General features: G+C 46.5%; 1 protein-coding gene across 1 annotated transcript in view; it reads left to right on the top strand.

Annotated features, from left to right (window-relative positions):
* The window catches only part of CELF6 (CUGBP Elav-like family member 6), a 178805-nt gene that overhangs the window by 136029 nt on the left and 22316 nt on the right, over nt 1–20460 (top strand). The window contains exons 4-11 of the mRNA XM_058156227.1: nt 1637–1765; nt 4325–4404; nt 10575–10718; nt 13609–13753; nt 14842–14991; nt 15424–15486; nt 18397–18477; nt 20242–20385. Coding sequence (XP_058012210.1) covers nt 1637–1765; nt 4325–4404; nt 10575–10718; nt 13609–13753; nt 14842–14991; nt 15424–15486; nt 18397–18477; nt 20242–20385 — 936 coding nt within the window. The remainder of the gene's footprint in view (nt 1–1636; nt 1766–4324; nt 4405–10574; nt 10719–13608; nt 13754–14841; nt 14992–15423; nt 15487–18396; nt 18478–20241; nt 20386–20460) is intronic.

Below are 20460 nucleotides of genomic sequence, written 5' to 3'. Positions count from 1 at the left end.
TTTGGTTATTTATGACCCTTGAGAAAGCCAGGAAGGGTAGGTTATTGGGGAAGTCAGTCATAACCCACATAGGAGCTTGTTACGTTATTTAATAATCTCTTCCTCTGGCGCGCGCACATATGGAGGCGTGCTTCCCGTAACCTTCAGGTCTGCCTGTCTTTCTCTGTCTGTCCTATTTATTGCTCCACCGTGAGTGGAGAACGTGACCTCAGTGCTCTACCTGTTGCTGCCTTACACAGAATTGTCTTGTCCCACTCCTCCGCTGACGGCCGGGTCAGGGAAATCCGAATCAGGCGTGCCTCTGCAGCTCTGCCAAAGTCCTAGCAAAGTCCTCAGGGCAGGCAGGAGACCAGAAAGTGACTTCAGCAAGATATGTTTAGACTTTGCTTGACTCAGAGAATGCCAGAAAGCAGGTCCTTTATATAGGCCATGGGGTGTGGCTCCATGACTCAGCACTTATCCAGGCCTGCCCCTCCCTTCCTTCTGTTGCCTCCGTCTATCAAGTCTTCTGACGCGAGGGTCACTCCAGTCTGCAGCTGTTGGCAATTGACCTCCCTCAGGCTCACATGTTGTGGAGGAGGGGGAGGGGTCTAGTTGCTCCGTTTGCCTGGGCATGGAGCCAGAGCTGGGGGCTGGAGATACTTCCTCCTCTTCAGCCTGTCTGGGCATGGAGCCAGGGCTGGGGCCGGGAGGCATACTAGGACATTCCTCCGTGTTCGGAAGCAGATAAGAAGGCCCCGGCTGTGGTGAGATCGGACGAGACACAACAAGAATGTAGAATCATAGGGTTTTAAGGGACTTCTTGGTGACCATTATCTCTAGACCACATCCATGTGGTCTGCTTGACCATTAAAGCACAATGAAGTGTGCCATCCCCATGTCAGACTCTGCTAGCTGATGGAAGAGTGTAGGACAGCGATGACCTCCATGGGTTAGTTAAGCGAACAAACGCAGAGCTGGGGATGCAATTTTTACTGTGAAACATGGATCCCTTGACATGATGAGACCAGGGGTGGGATTCAGCCGGTTCGGGTAAACCGGATGTTAATTTTAATCTGGTTCGCCAAACTGGTTGTTCCAAGGACTGGTTGACCCCACCCACCCCGCCCTGCCCTGCCCCTCTCAGGAGTCTCCCCGACGTTTTGGATGTCAGGTAAGTGCAGGGCGTGAGTGGAGGCTCTCAGAGGGCAAAAAATGGGTCTATCGGAAGTTCAGAAATGGCCTGTTTCTGGCCTCAGGAGGGCCTCTGGAGACCAGCGGAGGCTGTTTTTGTGCTCCTGGAAGCTCCAGGAAAGCCTTTGGAGCCTGGGGAGGGTGAAAACGTCCCCCCACCATGTTGCAGGAGGCTAAGTAGGCCACGCCCCCATGGCCACACCCACCGGGCTGTGAACTGGTTGCTGAGATTTTTCAATCCCACCCCTGGATGAGACCAATTCTAGTATCTTCCTAACGTGACTGGCTTTGCTCCATATGAAGATCCAGAGGCAGTTTCGGCTGAGCTGGACAATGCCTCTGATCCTCACTTCTAGGGCAGGCCTGGTCATCAAAGCCACCACCACCCCCAGCTTTCTTCCAGGTGGCTCTGATCGTTGCATTTTTCTGTTACTCCGACTAATGAGAGGTGGCTTGTTTTTAGAAGACAGGAAGCTCTTTGTAGGCATGTTGGGGAAGCAACAAAGTGAGGACGACGTCCGGCGACTCTTCGAACCCTTCGGACAGATTGAAGAATGCACCATCCTCCGAGGCCCCGATGGAGCCAGTAAAGGTGAGGGGGGGGCAGATGAAACGGGAGGGTGGGTCTAAATTGGAAGCCATCTTTTGCATTGGGCCTTCAGGCCTGCCTCATTTACTACTGTGGGAAACTGGGAGGGGGGATTGTATGGAGCACGGATGATATGTAGTCAAAATAGCATTCCTTTCTCAGAGAGTCAAGGCCGTCTTGCCCTGCACCTGGTGGGCTGGAACTAGGAGGCATCTCCAGTTGGGATGGTGCTTTGATTGGCCCATGTGATGGACATGTGGGTGCTGGGCAGAGGCTTGGACTTTCCTTTGGGTGGGGAAAACTTGAAAGCTTTCAGATTCGGGCTTTGCCAGATGGGCCAACAGGACATCTCTAATAAAATGGAACTTTGAGGAACTTCAAGCCTCAGAGTCATCTTCCATTGGGGGTATTGGCCACGCTCACTCAGTCACATTACCTCCCAAGCCACACCCACAGAACCGGTAGTAACAAATTTTACATTTCACCACTGGTTGTAACTAATTGTCGTGTCCCACTCCTCCGCTGACGGCCGGGTCAGGGAAATCCGAATCAGGCGTGCCTCTGCAGCTCTGCCAAAGTGCTAGCAAAGTTCTCAAGGCCAGCAGGAGACCAGAAAGTGACTTCAGCAAGATAAGGTAGACTTTGCCTGACTCAGAGAATGCCAGAAAGCAGATCCTTTATATAGGCCATGGGGTGCGGCTCCATGACTCAGCACTTATCCAGGCCTGCCCCTCCCTTGCTTCTGTTGGCGCCGCCTATCAATTCTCCTGAAGCGAGGGTCACTCCAGTCTGCAGCTGTTGGTAATTGACCTTCCTCAGGCTCACATGCTGTGGGGGAGGGGGAGAGGTCTAGTTGCTCCGTTTGCCTGGGCATGGAGCCAGGGCTGGGGACTGGGGGCGCTTCTTCTTCCTCGGCCTGTCTGGGCATGGAGCCAGGGCTGGGGCCGGGAGGCATGTTAGGACATTCCTCAGCGTTTGGAAGCAGATAAGACGGGCCCGGCTGCGGGGAAAGCGGACGAGGCACAACACTAATTGAGGACAACCTGTAGTAAAGTTCAGCCTCCTCGTAAAGTTCTTGTCTCTGGCCAGCCTGAATTGGTTCTGATCAGAAACTTACTACCAGAATCCACACTCTTGCTTTGCAACTTCAAAGGAACTAAAAGCATTAATCGAAGGTGCTCCTTATGACTGAAAACAATGACCAGAGAGGCCCCGTTCTCCTGGTCCCATCAGGGTAAGGGAAGCCGGAGCAGCAGAAGTAGAAGACCTGGCTCACATCCTATCTGACCGTTGCTTGTATAACGGGGTGAACAGTAGTGAGATGCTGCTGGTTCTGTCTGGCTTGCGCGAGTTGGTATCCACAGCGGCATGTGGTTTGGCGAACTGGTAGCGTGAGGCTCCACCCACCTACCCAGACGTCTTTTTTTGCCCTCTGCGCATGCGCAGAAGGCTTTGCGTATGCGCAGAGGGTCAGAAATCGGACATGATTTTTGGACACTTCTGAACCGGTAGGGAATATAAGTAGATTACAACCCTGGGGGTGAGAGAGGTACCTTGATCCATATACCAAACGAATGACCCACTGGGATCTCCATATCAAAACAACTTACTTTATGTGCAGCCAGAACCTGAAAATAACATTTAACACAGCGCAGGACTCGAACAAAATGGTTCGGCTGAGATCTGCCTACGTGGGATTGGTTGGGGTAGATTGTAAGGGTAACACCGAAAGATAATCTTATGTCATTTTACTCTATTTTATATATTTATGTATTAAATTATATTGTAGCTTCTCTATTTTACCCTACTCTTATTTTAAACTGTTTGTATAAGATTTTATTGGCAATATCTAATCAAAGAGAGAAGCAACTTAGAACTAAGGAGAAATTTCCTGACAGTTAGAACAATCAATAAGTGGAACAATTTGCCTGCAGAAGTTGTGAATGCACCAACACTGGAAATTTTTAAGAAAATGTTGGATAGCCATTTGATTGAAATGGTGTAGGGTTTCCTGCCTGGGCAGGGGGTTGGACTAGAAGGCCTCCAAGGTCCCTTCCAACTCTGTTGTTATGTTATGTTATGTTATGTTATGTTATGTTATGTTATGTTATGTTATGTTATGTTATGTTATGTTATGTTATGTTATGTTATGTTATGTTATGTTATGTTATGTTATGATATGTGTTTGCACCTTGTGCTTTGATATGACCTTCTAGGCTAATCAAAGCTATCCTTTTAAACTGTATTTTATTCCAATTTCATTTTAATTCATATTTTATTCCAATTTCATTTTAAATCGTACTTTATTCCAATTCCATTTTAAATTGTTTTTATCAGATTTCAGTAATCATTTGTGTCTGGAACTCTGCACTTTGATACGGCCCCAGGGCTAATCAATAAAGTAAACTAACCATAACTATAAGGAAAAAAAAATTAACATTGCTACAGAGGCCAAAAATATATAAATATAAATTATGGCTCCTCGGCCTTTCCTTCAGATTGAATTGACACCTGAACGGAGTTGGGACTGAATCGAACTGAGTTTTTAATCTCTCCCTCTAGGATGTGCCTTTGTCAAATACGGAAGCCACGCAGAAGCTCAAGCCGCCATTAGCACTCTCCATGGGAGTCAGACCATGCCGGTAAGTGGGCCAAAACCTACCCCCCAGAGGAAGGAACAGCAGAGTGTATGACTCAGGGGTGGGTTCTACTTATCTTTACTACCGGTTCGCAACGGGAGCGTGCACACAGAAGCTTCTGCGCATGCACAGATCCTCCATAATGACGGGGTGGGTGGGCGGAGCCTCCCATCAATTTTACTACCGGTTCTCAAGAACCGGACTGAACCGGGAGCAACCCACCACCGGTACGACTTCATGCGCTCAGAAGGGAAAAGTGCGAAGGCACCATTAGCCACTGGGCAATTCCGATAGTGCTCGACACAGGACCAGAATTTCCATAGTTCAACAAGTCAGTTGGTAAGTGGTGTGGCGGCCTAGAGGCGGAGCTCTCGCCTCACAATCAGGAGGCTGTGAGTTCGATCCTAGGTAGAGGCAGATATTTCTCTCTCTGGGTACACTGAGAATATTATCTGCTGAACAGAACTCCCCACTGGTGACAGGAAGGGCATCCGGCCAGTAAACACTCAGCTCCGTTCAGTTGCCCAGAACTCCATCTCGCAAGGGATTATGGAGTCGTTTAAAGATGATGATGAATGATTCCCTTCACTACTCCTACCTCTTTTCTTCCTTTCTTCCTTCGGACTTTCTTCCCCCTCCCTTCATTCATCTCTCCTGCTTCCTTCCTGCCTTCACCTCTTTTCTTCCTTCCTTCCTTCCTTCCTCTTCCTTTCCTCTCTCTCCTTCCTTCCTCCCTTCACCCCTACCTCTTTTCTTCCTTCTGTCTTTCTTTCCCCTCCCTTCATTCATCTCTCCTGCTTCCTTCCTGCCTTCACCTCTTTTCTTCCTTCCTTCCTTCCTTCCTCTTCCTTTCCTCTCTCTCCTTCCTTCCTCCCTTCACCCCTACCTCTTTTCTTCCTTCTGTCTTTCTTTCCCCTCCCTTCATTCTTCTCTCCTGCCTTCCTGCCTTACTAAGCCTTTCCCTCCTTCCTTCCTTCCTTCCCCTCTACCTCTTTTCTTCCATCCCCTCTCTCTCCCCTCCCTCCCTCTCTCTACCTTTACTTACTTGTTTTTTTTCTTTTCGTCACCTTCCCTCCCTCACCCAAACACACATTTTCTCCCCCTTTTGTTCCATCGGCTGCTAATTTATCATCCCGGTGATTGGATCAGATTCTTGGGGATCAAATCACTTGTTGCAAAAAATAACTCTTTGCTGTTTATTCTGATCAGCAGCTGTGTTCTCCAAGCAGGTGTCAGGAGGTAATTGAATCGCCGGCTTGAGAAAACTGCCATTTAATTAACAATGAAGGTCATAGTTCTAAATGAGAGTGAGAGGGAAAAGGAGGGAGCAGGAAGGCCCCAGGAGTCGGGGTGATTATAGAAGAGGATTGAACCGATCAGCAGTTGCCAGGAGGTTGGGCTGACAATGAACTCCAGCGGCCCCAGACGAGTTTGGAGGGGGACAAAGAGTTTGGAGGGAGGTAAATGTGAAGGAAGGAAGTAGGGAGAGGAAACAAAGGAGGGTGGAAGGACAGAAGAAAGAAGGGAACAAAACAGATAGAGGTAGAGAGGAAGGAAGGAAGGAAGGAAGGAAGGAGGAGGAGGGAGGAAGGAAGGAAGGAAGGAAGGAAGGAAGAAGGAAGGAAGGAAGGAAGGAAGGAAGGAAGGAAATAAGGAGGGTGGGAGGGCGGGAGGGAAGAAGGAAGAAAGCAAGAAGGGAGGGTAGGAAGGAAAGAAGGAGAGGGAGGGAGGAAGGAAGGAGGAAGGAAGAAGGAAATGAGGGTGGGAGGGAGGAAGGAGGAGGAAGGAAGAGAGGAGGGAGGGTGGGAGGAGGAAGAAGAAGGAAGCAAGGAGGGAGGGAGGGAGGGAGGAAGGAGGAAGGAAGGAGGAGGTAGGAAAGAAGGAGGGAGGGATTTGAAGGAGGAAGGAAGGAAGCAAGGAAGGAAATAAGGAGGGTGGGAGGGAGGAGGGAAGAAGGAAGGAAGCAAGGAGGGAGGGTAGAAAGGAAGAAGGAGAGGGAGGAAGGAAGAGGAAGGAAGGAAGGAAGTAAGGAGGGTGGGAGGGCGGGAGGGAAGAAGGAAGAAAGCAAGAAGGGAGGGTAGGAAGGAAAGAAGGAGAGGGAGGAGGAAGGAAGGAGGAAGGAAGAAGGAAATGAGGGTGGGAGGAGGAAGGAGGAGGAAGGAAGAGAGGAGGGAGGGTGGGAGGGAGGAAGAAGAAGGAAGCAAGGAGGGAGGGAGGAGGAGGAGGAAGGAGGAAGGAAGGAGGAGGTAGGAAGAAGGAGGGAGGGATTTGAAGGAGGAAGGAAGGAAGCAAGGAAGGAAATAAGGAGGGTGGGAGGGAGGGAGGGAAGAAGGAAGGAAGCAAGGAGGAGGTAGGAAGGAAGAAGGAGAGGGAGGAAGGAAGAGGAAGGAAGAAAGAAGGAAATAAGGAAGGTGGGAGGAGGAAGTAAGGAGGAAGGAAGAGAGGAGGGAGGGTAGGAGGAGGGAGGGAAGAAGAAGGAAGCAAGGAGGAGGGAGGGAAGAAGGAAGGAAGGAAGGAAGGAAGGAAGGAAGGAAGGAAGGAAGGAAGGAAGGAAGGAAGGAAGGAAGGAAGGAAGGAAGAAAGGCTTCATCTATTGACTGTTGACATCAAAGACAGAAGACAAATTTCTAAACGCACAAAAAAAGTCCTTTCCAAGCAAAATCACCGGTGCTTCTTAGAGGAGCCCATCCCAAAGTAAAGGTGCACAAACATCTTTAGACTGCCCTGAAGATTATAACCCCCAACTGGTAGAAAGGGGGTGGTAGAAAGGGGGAACTGTCCAGTATATGACTGAAGTGTAATCAGGATCACTCTGTTTGTTGTGAAACTTAAGTGTAAATGAGCCTCCGTCCCCCCACCCTCCCCAAAAAATTTTTAAATCAATCCTGGCCTTGGGAAAAAAAAATAACACGCCTGGATCCTGGGATTAAAAATGCATTGCAGGAAATGGTCGCTGCAAGGATTAGCACACGTTTATCTCCAAGCTTCTCTTGGCCCCCAAACAGACTGTGGCTGTTTCATTACAGGGACAAAAATCAATCCCGTTCCTTGTAAATAAAGATAAGGCTTGTTTTCTTAAATAAGGCTAGTTAGCTGGAACCCATGGAGAGTCAATTCTGGTTGAGATAGCAGAAGTCTCCCATCAATTGTTTCCATGGACACGACGAGCTAGGCAGAATCTCTCAGAATCCGGGGAGCTTTTTGCAAATGTCAACTCCGTGGCGGGTGGACTTCAGAATCTATTGTGGGCAGTAGAGTTGGGTGACCAGGGATGGTTTCGGTCTTTGGGGGATGATAGAGAGGAGTGCTGGCTAGGCGAGAGTTGCTTTTGATGGGTTAGCTGAGTGATGGTCAGTCTCTTGACCAGATGCAGCCCGTTTTTCAGTAAAATCTGGGTGGGGAAAAAAACATCTAGTGAAAAGGACTAAGGGTGATATTGATAGCAGTGTTCCAATATTTGAGGGGCTGCCACAAAGGAGAAGGGGACACCTGTTCTCCAAAGCCCCTGAGGGTAGAACAAGAAGCAACAGGTGGAAACTCATCAAAGAGAGAAGCAACTTAGAACTAAGGAGAAATTTCCTGAGAGTGAGAACAATGAATCCGTGGAAGGACTTAATCAAGGACTTCTTGCCTCCAGAAGTTGTGGGTGCTCCATCACTGGAGGCTTTTGAGAAGAGATCTCCTGGTGCAGGGTCTCCTGCTCGAGCAGTGGGTAGGATTAGAAGACCTCCAAGGTCCCCTCCTACTCTGCTGCTGTTCTGTGATTCTAATTCGTTCCCTAGATCCGGTGTCAGCAACCTGTGGCTCCGCAGCCGCATGCAACTCTTTGGGCCGATTGCTGCGGCTTCCTCTCCCAATGCTGTCTGGCCCTGCCCCTCGTCCTCCCTTCCCAGTCGCCTGGCCTTGGAAATCCGAGAGATACAGAGGGGGGGGGAAGAGAGAGACACACAGAGAGAGACAGAGAGATACAGAGAAACAGAAAGAGAGAGAGAGACAGAGACAGAGACAGAGAGAGACAGAGAGACAGAGAGACAGAGAGGCAGAGACAGACAGACAGACAGAGAGACAGAGACAGAGAGAGACAGAGAGAGAGAGAGACAGAGAGGCAGAGACAGACAGAGAGAGAGAGACAGAGAGAGAGAGAGACAGACAGAGAGACAGAGACAGAGAGAGAGAGCAGAGACAGACAGACAGAGAGACAGAGACAGAGACAGAGAGGCAGAGGCAGAGAGAGAGAGAGAGACAGAGAGGCAGAGACAGAGAGAGACAGACAGACAGACACAGAGAGGAGACAGAGACAGAGAGAGACAGACAGACAGACACAGAGAGAGACAGACAGACAGACAGACAGAGAGGCAGAGACAGAGAGATACAGAGACAGAGAGAGATAGAGACAGAGACAGAGAGAGATAGAGACAGAGACAGAGACAGAGAGACAGAGAGAGACAGAGAGAGAGAGAGAGAGAGAGACAGAGAGAGACAGAGAGGGAGAGAGAGAAGGGTTTTGTGGTTCCCAGTGTTTTTTAACAACCGGTTCTCTGCCCTAATAACTGGCTGGGTAGGCGTGTCTTGCGACTGGGTGGGAGTTGGCCATGCCCACCCAGGTTTTGTGGCTCCCGGTGTTTGTTTTTTCTATAGGAAACGGGTCCAAATAACTCAGTGTTTAAGGTTGCAGACTCCTGCCCTAAATGATCAATGGCTTTAATCCTCCCAATAGAAACACAACCCTTAATACCCGTGTTAAAGTCATCCCTTCCATGGATAAGTAAGTCTGCATGTTTACACGGGCTCCGTAAATTGAAGAGGCGTGGCAGGAAAAGACGGTCCATGCCGGATCTGCACATTGCATTAAACCGCAGTGTGGTTTGTTTACCAGCGAACCAGCCTTGCGTGAGAGCTTAGTATGATGTAGCAACCCAGACGTGGTGTATTTACTTAATGTTTTTGTAAGCCCCACTTTCGGGTCATCATTCTCGCAGGGCAGTGTAAAACGGGGAGGAAACGATCTACTTACTCAGTGAATGCGGGTATGTTCAGGAAAAGACAAAAGTAGAATCGTAGGTCCAGGATCTTAAAACCCTGCTCAGGGGTTGGTCGCCACGATGTAAAAAAAAAAAAAAAGATATGGAGGCTCTAGAAAGAGTGCAGAGAAGAGCAAGAAAGATGATAAGGGGACTGGAGGCTAAAACATATGAAGAACAGTTGCAGGAACTGGGTATGTCTAGTTTAATGAAAAGCAGGACCAGGGGAGACACTGATAGCAGTGTTCCAATATCTCAGGGGCTGCCCCAAAGAAGAGGGAGTCAAGCTATTCTCCAAAAAGCACCTGAGGGCAGGACAAGAAGCAATGGGTGGAAACTAATCAAGGAGAGAAGCAACTTAGAACTAAGGAGGAATTTCCTGACAATGAGAACAATTAATCAGTGGAACAACTTGCCTCCAGAAGTTGTGAATGCTCCAATGCTGGAAATTTTTAAGAAGATGATGAATAGCCGTTTGTCTGAAGTGGTGTAGGGTTTCTACCCAAGCAGGAGGTTGAACTAGAAGACCTTCAAGGTCCCTTCCAACTCTGTTATTCTGCTAGTTTAGAAACATGCATGAAATTTGTTCCAGGTAGTCCTTGACATACAACCATCCTTGGGATCAGAATTTCCATTGCTAAACAAGGTGGCTGCTAAGAGAGTCACGCCCAATTTTACAACCCTTTTTACCACAGCGGTTAAGCAAATGACAGCCGTTGTTAAATGACTCAGGGGATGGCTTCCCCCACTGCTTATCTGACCTCAGCTAGAAGCTCACAAATGGTGGTCACATGACCTGGCTTCCAATTCATGTTGGTTGCCAAGAGCCTGGAATTTCGATTACTTGACAGTGAGGAATGCTGGGACTGTTGTATATGCGATGAGTAGTAATCAATCACTTTTTTCAATGCCGTGGTGTCACTAAATAAGTGGTTTTAAGTCAAGAACTACCTCTAGCATATACCAAAGGACGAGAAGCTCCCAAATAAAGGGGCCGCCCTACTCTTCAGCATTGTGCCTCTCTTGTTGCAACTGCCTTTCCCCATAAGATTCATTTGCAAGACTGTTCCGTTCGAACCAACACACCAGTGACGGGTACAATCTGCCCCACTCTCTCTCTTTCTGCCTCTGCTTCTCTCTTCCCTCTGCCAGGGTGCATCCTCCAGCTTAGTTGTGAAGTTTGCCGACACGGACAAGGAGCGAACTCTGCGGCGGATGCATCAGATGGCAGGACAGCTGGGCATCTTCAATCCCATGACGATCCAGTTCGGAGCCTACGGAGCGTACACACAAGCGGTAGGAGATGCTGGATGCCCCAACAGTAGGGCACCGTTATTTCCCATAAAGGTGAAGCAGGAACGTTTGGACAAGCCAGGAGGTGCTGGTTGGGTGAGGAATGGGCCTCTGTGGCTCAGACTGGTAAGACAGTCTGTTATTAACACAGCTGCCTGCGATTACTGCAGGTTCTAGTCCCACCAGGCCCAAGGTTGACTCAGCCTTCCATCCTTTATAAGGTAGGTAAAATGAGGACCCAGATTGTTGGGGGCAATAAGTTGACTTTGTATATAAATATACAAATAGAATGAAGACTATTGCTAACATAGTGTAAGCCGCCTTGAGTCTTCGGAGAACAGCGGGATATAAATGCAAAAAAAAACAACAACCAAGGTTCCCTGGGTTCTCCGTTCTTTCTCCTTTAACCTGAGGGGGAGGCACCATTTGACCTAGGTGACTTGGGCTAAGTCTGAGAAAGCAAAGCAGGATGGGAGATTCCCTCAAACCCACCAACTCAGCTGGAAGGAGCCTTTTTTAAAAAAATAAACCTTTATTAACATTTAAAATCCTAAAATACAAATTAAAATACATCTATAACCATGATGGCAAACCTATGGCATGCGTGCCACAGGGGGCACGCGTAGCCATATCAGTGGGCACACGAGCTCAGCTCCGGCGTGCATGTGTGCGCCAGCCAGCTGATTTTCGGGCCTTCTGGGCCCACCAGAAGTAGGGAATCAAGCTGTTTCCTGCCTCTGGAGGGCCTGGGGGGTATTGGGAAGGCTGTTTTCGCCCTCCCCAGACTCATAGAGAGGCTCTGGAGCTAGGTGAGAGAGAAAAACAGGCCTACCGGGCCATCACGTGCCAGGAGCGGGGGGAAGCAGGGGTTTGTGCGCGCATGCGCAGGGGCGGGGCGCATAGAATTATGGGTGTGGCCACGTACATACGCTACCCCACCTGGCACACAATGGCAAAAAAGGTTAGCCATCACTGATCTATAACAAAAATACATCCGTAATAATTATACAATTCAACGTCATTCTGACAGTACGTAATTCTTAACTTTGTACATCTAGTCCCACATATTCCTACTTACTCGACATATTTAAACACATTTTGTAACTTATTTTATTCTATACATTCCTTACTTTTAATTTCAATCCATTGATACCAATTTTCCCAAGTTAAATAGTATTCCGAGTCTTCCTTATTATTTAATTCTGAAGTAAGTTTGTCCATTTCTGCACATTCGAAAATATTTCCGGAATATTGCACAGTCTGTTGGTATAGTGGATATTTTCCAGGCTTGTGCGAGTACGATTCTTGCTGCTGTGGGTATGTGAATAATCAAATATTTAATTCTTTTAGGATAATTTCCTTTAATAATCCCCAGAAGAAACAGTTCAGGTTTCGATTCTACATTACAATGTGTGATTTCTTTTGGCCATTTTTGTATTTTAATCCAAAATTTAATCCATATTTTTTTTTTGACTTCTGGGCAAAGGCACCATACATGGAAGTAGGTACCTTGTACTTGTTTGCATTTAACAAGTAATTAGCTTTTAGGTTGGGGTACATTTTTGCGAGGATTGTTGAACTGGAAGGAGACTTATCATCCAGAGATGCCATGTATCCGTGCTGGAGAGAACAGTGATGGACACTGCCCTCCACTGGCCAATGCAAGCTTCTGCATTGCTAACTGGAAGGAGACAAACATCAATGGTCCTTTCCTGGAGATAGAACCAGCGTATATGGGTTGATACATGAAAAGGCCAGAAAAGTTGGTTCAAATCACATGTCAGCTGCGATGGTTTTAGAAGGAAGTAGACCACAAGGTGGGAAGATGACGGTAGCCTTCATCTGTTCCCCACTCCGATCCCCATCAGCCCAAGACAGCATGGCTGGAGAACAGAGATGCCGGAAGTTCTGGAATATCTGGACGAACACTGGTTCTCCACCCTGACCTTAGCACTCTTAGCTGATTAGGCTCACTGGGAGAGTTGATGAAAGAAGTTACCCCATAAGTGCTTGTCAAAAAGCAGCTAGACTTTCTTAGCTTTTTCCTTGAAGACGTTTGGCTTCTCATCTAAGAAGCTTCTTCAGTTGCTTCAGAATGGTAGAAGGTTCTTGGATGAGAAGCAACTTCAAGGAAAAAAACCAAGAAAATTCAAAAGTTGCTTTTTGAAAAGCACCTTTGGAACAACCATGACCGGGATGTTTGAGAATCTCCATAGACCAGTGATGGCTAACCTTTTTGCCATCATGTGCCAGGAGGAGGGGGGTTGTGCGTGCGCATGCCCACATCCATAATTCTATACGCCCCACCCCTGCACATGCGCGCGCGAACCCCCGCTCCCCCATCCCCTGCTCCTGGCATGTGATGGCTCGGTAGGCCCGTTTTTCTCTCTGACCTGGCTCTGGAGCCTCTCTATGAGTCTGGGGAGGGTGAAAACAGCCTTCCCAACACCCCCCAGGCCCTCCGGAGGCAGGAAACAGCCTGTTTCCCTACTTCTGGTGGGCCCAGAAGGCCCGAAAATCAGCTGGCCGGTGCACGCATGCGCGCCAGAGCTGAGCTTGCGTGCCCACTGATATGGCTACATGTGCCACATGTGGCTACGCGTGCCATAGGTTCGCCATCACAGCCATAGACGTTGATGAAAGAAGCTCTATCAAGGGGGTTGTCCATCTGAAGACATCATTTCAATGTCCCTTGATGTTAGTCTTCACAGGACTAGAACTTCCTCAAGAAGGTTGTCCCTGACTAGAAAAAGAAGAACCAACCTTCACCAGCGAAGTCCGAACTAACGTTGCCCTTCTTCTCCTCTTCTTTTTCTCCTGTCCTCCACTTTCTTTCTATCCCTGGCTGTTCTCCTTCCTCCTCTCCCCCCACGTGTGTCCTTCTTTCCTTAAGATAATGCAGCAGCAGGCAGCGCTCATGGCTGCCGCACAAGGAAGTTGTCTCAACCCCATGGCAGCCATCGCGGCAGCACAGATGCAGCAGATGGCCGCTTTCAACGTGAGCGGCTTGGTGGCGGCTCCTATGACTCCCTCGTCAGGTATGAGCCTTCCTACGTGATCTTCTTGGGATAACTTGTTCAAGTCTTGACAGACTTGAACGTCGGGCGCTATCTAACAAAATGACATTCAAATGGTGAAAAAAGGAAGGTTCTACATTTAGGGAAGAAAGACAAAATGCACAGGGACAGTATAGGTGGTATCTTGCGCAATAGTAGTAACTGTGAGAGGGATCTCGGAGTTCCAGTGGACAAACATTTAGATATGAGCCATCCGTGTGCAGCAGCTGCCAAAAAAGCCAACACAGTTCTAGGCTGCATCGATAGAGGGATAGAATCAAGATCACGTGAAGTGTTAATACCATTTTATAATGCCTTGGGAAGGCCACACTTGTAATGCTGCATCCAGTTTTGGTCGCCACGATGTAAAAAAGATGTTGAGACTCTAGAAAGAGTGCAGAGAAGAGCAACAAAGAGGATTAGGGGACTGGAGGCTAAAACATATAAAGAACGGTTGCAGGAACTGGGTATGTCTAGTTTAATGAAAAGAAGGACTAGCGGAGACATGATAGCAGTGTTCCAATATCTCAGGGGCTGCCACAAAGAAGAGGGAGTCAAGCTATTCTCCCAAGCACCTGAGGGCAGGACAAGAAGCAACAGATGGAAACTAATCAAGGAGAGAAGCAACCTAGAACTAAGGAGAAACAGGGGAACAGCTTGCCTCCAGACGTTGTAGGCGCTTCATCCCTGGAGGTTTTGAAGAAGAGCTTGGACAAAGATTTATCTGAAATGGCTTCCTGCTTGAGCAGGGGTTGGACTAGATCTCCAAGGTCCCTTCCCATTCTGTTATTCCAGGGGTCTGCAAACTTAGCTCTTTTAAGACTTGTGGCCTTCAACTCCCAGAGTTCCTCAGCCAGCAAAGCTGGAAGTTGAAAGCCACAAGTCTTAAAAGAGCTAAGTTTGCAGACCCCTGGGTTATTCTTTTATTCATTCCACAAGATTTCCCCAGTTCCCCAGCAAACCATATTAGCCATATTCGTCTTTTCCTTCCCAGCTCAGTCTTAATTGATCAGCTTCCTCCGCCCTAATCCCTTTGCCTCTCTTTGCTTTCTCTTGTCTGGGTGCTTCAGGTACAAGCACACCTCCAGGGATCAGCACAGCTCCAGTCCCCAGCATAGCTACCCCCATTGGCGTCAATGGGTTTAGCCCTCTCCCACCACAAACTAACGGACAGCCAGCATCGGAAACCATTTACACCAACGGGATCCATCCTTACCCAGGTAAGATTTTGGACAAAGAAAGGGGCCCTCGGTGGCGACGGTGATGGGTGTATCTCCATCTGTGCTAAAGCAGGGAAGAAATACCCTCTTTCCCAGCCCTGCGAGTCGGTTGATCTACTGGTACTCTGGACTGTAAACAGGGGCCCTGGGGGTTTTTCTAATTATGCAGGCAAGATAAAATAAGGGATCCTCTAAAAAGGAGCTCCACTCCGCCTCCAGATGTTGCTAAAAGCCATCTCCCACTTGCCTGACCTGGGAAAGGGCTGGGAGAGAAGGATGGGAATTGCCACCACATCTGGATGGCCGCAGATTGCTCTGCCAGGGTTTTGCAAGTCAAAACTGATCACACTGCGACACCACGGGGTGGGGGGGGTGGCGTTCTCCAACAGACTCTTCTTATTCTCGTCCTTCTTCCTTCTTTTCTCTTCCCAGCTCAAAGTCCCACCGTGGCAGACCCCTTGCAACAAGCCTACGCAGGCATGCAGCACTATGCAGGTCTCAACATTGCTTTGGCCCTCTGTTCCCCTCCCCCCACCCTCCCTGGGTCTTTTCCTCTTTTCCTGCACCTTTCTTGGCTTCTGTCCCTTGGCAACTTCTGTGATGCAAACTGAGGGTGGGAGAGGCAACCCAGGGGTCACTTGTTCGGCACGCGTTTGGAGAGCAGGATGAGGTCAGGGATGCGTGGGTGTGGCACGTTAGGGGACTGGAGGCTAAAACATATGAAGAACGGTTGCAGGAACTGGGTATGTCAAGTTTAATGAAAAGAAGGACTAGGGGAGACATGATAGCAGTGTTCCAATATCTCAGGGGCTGCCACAAAGAAGAGGGAGTCAAGCTATTCTCCAAAGCACCTGAAGGCAGGACAAGAAGCAATGGGTGGAAACTCATCAAGGAGAGAAGTAACTTAGAACTAAGGAGAAATTTCCTGAGAGTTAGAACAATTCATCCGTGGAACAACTTGCCTCCAGAAGTTGTGAATGCTGCAATATTGGAAGTTTTTAAGAAGGGGAGGGGGTGGGGCCAGCCAGGAGTGGGATTTGAGGGGTTCTCCGAAGTGCACAGAATCTTAGCTAGAAGTTATTCCAAACCTCTGAGAATCCCCAGCAGCCCACCCCTAGGACCACATAGAATAGAATAGAATAGAATAGATAGAATAGAATAGAATTTTTATTGGCCAAGTGTGATTGGACACACAAGGAATTTGTCTTGGTGCATATGCACTCAGTGTACGTAAAAGAAAAGATACGTTCATCAAGGTACAACATTTACAACACAATTTTTTTTTTTTATTAAAAAAGTTTTACAACAATTGAATTTTTCCCCCTCCCCCCCTCCCTCCTAAACCCCCCTCCCCCCCCGGACTTCCCGGAGCAAACACAAGGTATAGTTCCTTAAACAAAACAGTCATACATTAAATTTTTAAAATCTAACACAATTATAATCTTTCTCTCACATAACCTGACTTCTTCCATTAAAATCAAAATAACATCCTTCATTCAAAAGCAATCCGAAATTTCTTAATCTGATATCTATTTTGAATATAATCAATCCAGTTCTTCCATTCATTTAAATATTTTTCTTGAGTACTGTCTTTCAAGAAGGCTGAGATTTTAGCCATCTCAGCCAAATTGGAAACTTTCAATATCCATTCTTCTATTGTGGGTAATTCTTTTTTCTTCCAATATTGTCCAATCAACAGTCGTGCTGCTGTTATTAAGTTCAAAATCAACTTAGTCTCAATCACTGTACAGTCCGTTGTTATTCCCAAAAGGAAAAATTGCGGTAGAAACTTTATCTTCTTCTTCAGAACATTCTGCATAATCCACCAGATTCTTATCCAGAAAGACTTAATTTTCTTACAAGTCCACCATACATGAAAATATGTAGCATCATCACAATTACATCTCCAACATTTCGCTTGCATATCTGGATACATACATGATAATTTCTTAGGATCTAAATGCCATCTATAAAACATCTTATAAAAATTTTCCCTTAAATTCTGCGCTTGCGTAAATTTAACATTTCTAACCCAAATTTTTCCCATGTTTCCAACATTATTGGTTCTTGAATATTCTGTGCCCATTTTATCATACAATCCTTTATTAAATCTCTTTCAGAATCTATTTCTATCAACACAGTATACAATCTCTTTATATGCCCCTGAGTTTGATTTCTAATTTGTTTAACCAGATTTTCTTCATTTTGAATGATACCAATTTTCTGATCTTCTTTCCATCTAGCCTTTAACTGTCCATATTGAAACCAAGTATAATTCCTCCCTTCTTCTTTTAATGTATCCAAAGATTTTAGTTGTAAATTTCCCCTCTCATTGTATAAAAGATCTTTATAAGTAATCATTTCTTGTTCCTGTTCTATATTTATATTCTCTACTGCGTGCGAGGACATACCCATATAGGAATTTTATAATTTAACTTATAATAATATTTTTTCCAGACACGCAGAAGAGAAATTCTCAACACATGATTCTTAAAAGCTTTATCTACTTTCTTATCATACAATAAATATGCATGCCAACCATATAATAAATCATAACCTTCTATATTCAAAATCCTTTCCTCCGTCAAATTAAACCAATCACTTATTACCGAAAGAACAACTGCTTCATAATACAGTTTTAAATTAGGCATTTTTAATCCTCCTCTTTCCCGTGTATCTTGCATTATTTTCATTTTGACTCTCGCTTTTTTCCCTTCCCATATAAATTTATTAATTCCAATCTGCCATTCATCCAAATTTTTATCTTTCTTAATTATTGGTATCATCTGAAACAAGAACAAGAATTTAGGCAGAACATTCATTTTTATAGCTGCTATTCTCCCTAACAAAGATAATTGTAATTTTTTCCAAGTATTCATTTCCTTCTGAATTTTTTTCCATAACACATCATAGTTATTCTTATACAATTTTCCATTTGATGAAGTAAGAAAGACTCCTAAATATTTAACCTTTTTTACAATTTCAAATCCTGTTATTTCCTCTAGTTTTTCTTTCTGGTTCTTAATCATATTTTTGGTTAACACATTTACAACACAATTGATGGTCAATATATCAATATAAATCATAAGGATTGCCAGCAACAAAGTTACAGTCATACAGTCATAAGTGGAAGGAGATGGGTGATGGGAACGATGAGAAGATTAATAGTAGTGCAGATTTAGTAAATAGTTTGACAGCGTTGAAGGAATTATTTGTTTAGCAGAGTGATGGCCTTCGGGAAAAAACTGTTCTTGTGTCTAGTTGTTCTGGTGTGCAGTGCATACATGGCAGGACATGATTACGCTCACATGGGACGATATTCATTGGTTTGGTGTGCCCCTTTCTCCCCACGAAAGCCGAGTGTTATGCTTGCTTGGGCCTGATCCTTCTGTTTCTGTGTTCTAGCAGCATATCCAGCCGCCTATGCACCAATCAGCCAAGCCTTCCCACAGCAAACTCCCATCATCCCCCAACAACAGAGAGAAGGTAAGGAGGAACATAAAGGTTGGGTCTCCTGGAGGAGATGGGACCCCATTTTCCACAAGGCCCACAAGGTCTTCTTCTGAGCAACTTCCTATTTTGGAGGGAGGCGGGGGTGGCCAAGATCAAGGTGGCTTTGTAGAAACATGAAAGAGACACCTGTCTACAAGTCACCACGTTAGTTACAAAAAAAAAAAAAAAGATGTTGGAGACTTTGGATAAAGTGCAAAGAAGAGCAACTGAGATGATTAAAGGCCTGGAGGCTAAAACATATTTATTTATTTATTTATTTTTCGTATTTTTATACCGCCCTTCTCCGAGGACTCAGGGCGGTGTACAGCATAGATAAAACATAGATATCAAAAAAAAATTTAAAATACAATATTCAATTAAAAATCTGATTCAATAAGCTAAATATTAAAATTACTGAGTAAAAGTTACTAAATAAAATAAGCCCCTTAAAAAACCCACTAAAAAACCTTCAAATTAAAATTTATCATTTAGGCCAGCCCTGCTTGGTGCAAGAAAAAGGTTTTGAGCTCCCGTTTAAATGTCCGTAGATGAAGGAGAAAACGTAGTCCCACAGGTAGATCATTTCACAGGGCCGGAGCCCACACAGAGAACGCTCTTCCCCTGGGGGCCGCCAGCCGACACTGGTTGGCCGACGGCACCCTAAGGAGGCCCTCCCTGTGAGAATGCACTGGACGTACCGGACGATGGGAGGTAGTTGGCGGCAGCAGGCGGTCCCATAGATATCCCGGTCCCATGCCATGGAGCACTTTAAAGGTGATGACCAAAACCTTGAATCGCACCCGGAAGACCACCGGTAACCAGTGCAGCCTGCGCAGGAGAGGTGTTACATGGGAGCTACGAGGTGCTCCCTCAATCCCCCGCGCGGCCGCATTCTGCACCAGTTGGAGCCTCCTGGTGCTCTTCAAGGGGAGCCCCAAGTAGAGAGCATTGCAGTAATCCAGACTGCAATTCTTCATATGAAGAACAGTTGCAGGAACTGGGTATGGCTAGTCTAGAGAGAAAAAAGAACTAGGGGGGCATGATGGCCATATATTAGTATTTGAGGGGCTGCCACAAAGAAGGGGGTCCAAAGCCCCTGAGAGCAGGACAAGAAACAACGAATGGAAGAGAATCAAGGAGAGAAGCAACCTGGAATTAAGGAGAAACTTCCTAACAGTGAGGACAATTAAACAGCGGAACCGCTTGCCACCAGAAATCATGGGCGCTCCATCACTGGAGATTTTTAAGAAGAGACTTGGACAGTCAACTTGTCTGAAATAGTATAAGAAGTTCTGCTTGAGCAGGGGGCTGGCCTAGAAGACCTCCAAAGTCCCTTCCAGCTCTATTCTGATTAGGTTTCTCAGTAAAATAGTAGTAAGTGTACAAGAAAAGAGTAAAAAAAAAAAAGTATGTAAATGTTAGAGAAGTTAGTCTGGTTCTCAGGAGAACAGGCAGTATTGAAAACATTGTAGATTATGCTATATGACTGTTGGCCGTTTTAATGAAGGAGTCGGTGAATTGAAAATCAATTCATTTGGAAGGCATCTGAGTGGGGAAGATTTACTTAACCAATCAATAGTGGGGATTAATTACTTTTTAAGTTCATTGACAAAACCCAATGTATTGAGGACTCAAATGCAACAGCTTACAAGAAAGTTGTTCGATACTCGGTAGTTAAAAGTTGTCTGCATTTGATCTCTTTTGCTCTTACGCAACATCCTTCCCCCCATCTTTGGTGTACCTATGTTGCCATCCTAGGTCCTGAAGGCTGTAACCTCTTCATTTATCACCTGCCCCAAGAGTTTGGTGATGCAGAACTCATGCAGATGTTCCTACCTTTTGGCAGCGTCATCTCTGCCAAAGTCTTCGTTGATCGTGCCACCAACCAAAGTAAATGCTTTGGTAAGTCCCAACAGACTTCCTTCAAGGTGTCGTGTCCCACTCCTCCGCTGACAGCCGGGTCAGGGAAATCCGAAT

This window comes from Ahaetulla prasina, chromosome 13 (assembly GCF_028640845.1).
Source record: "Ahaetulla prasina isolate Xishuangbanna chromosome 13, ASM2864084v1, whole genome shotgun sequence".
Lineage (NCBI taxonomy): Eukaryota > Metazoa > Chordata > Lepidosauria > Squamata > Colubridae > Ahaetulla > Ahaetulla prasina.
The sequence above is the reverse complement of the archived record's forward strand: the minus strand, read 5'-3'. Positions and strand labels throughout refer to the sequence as shown.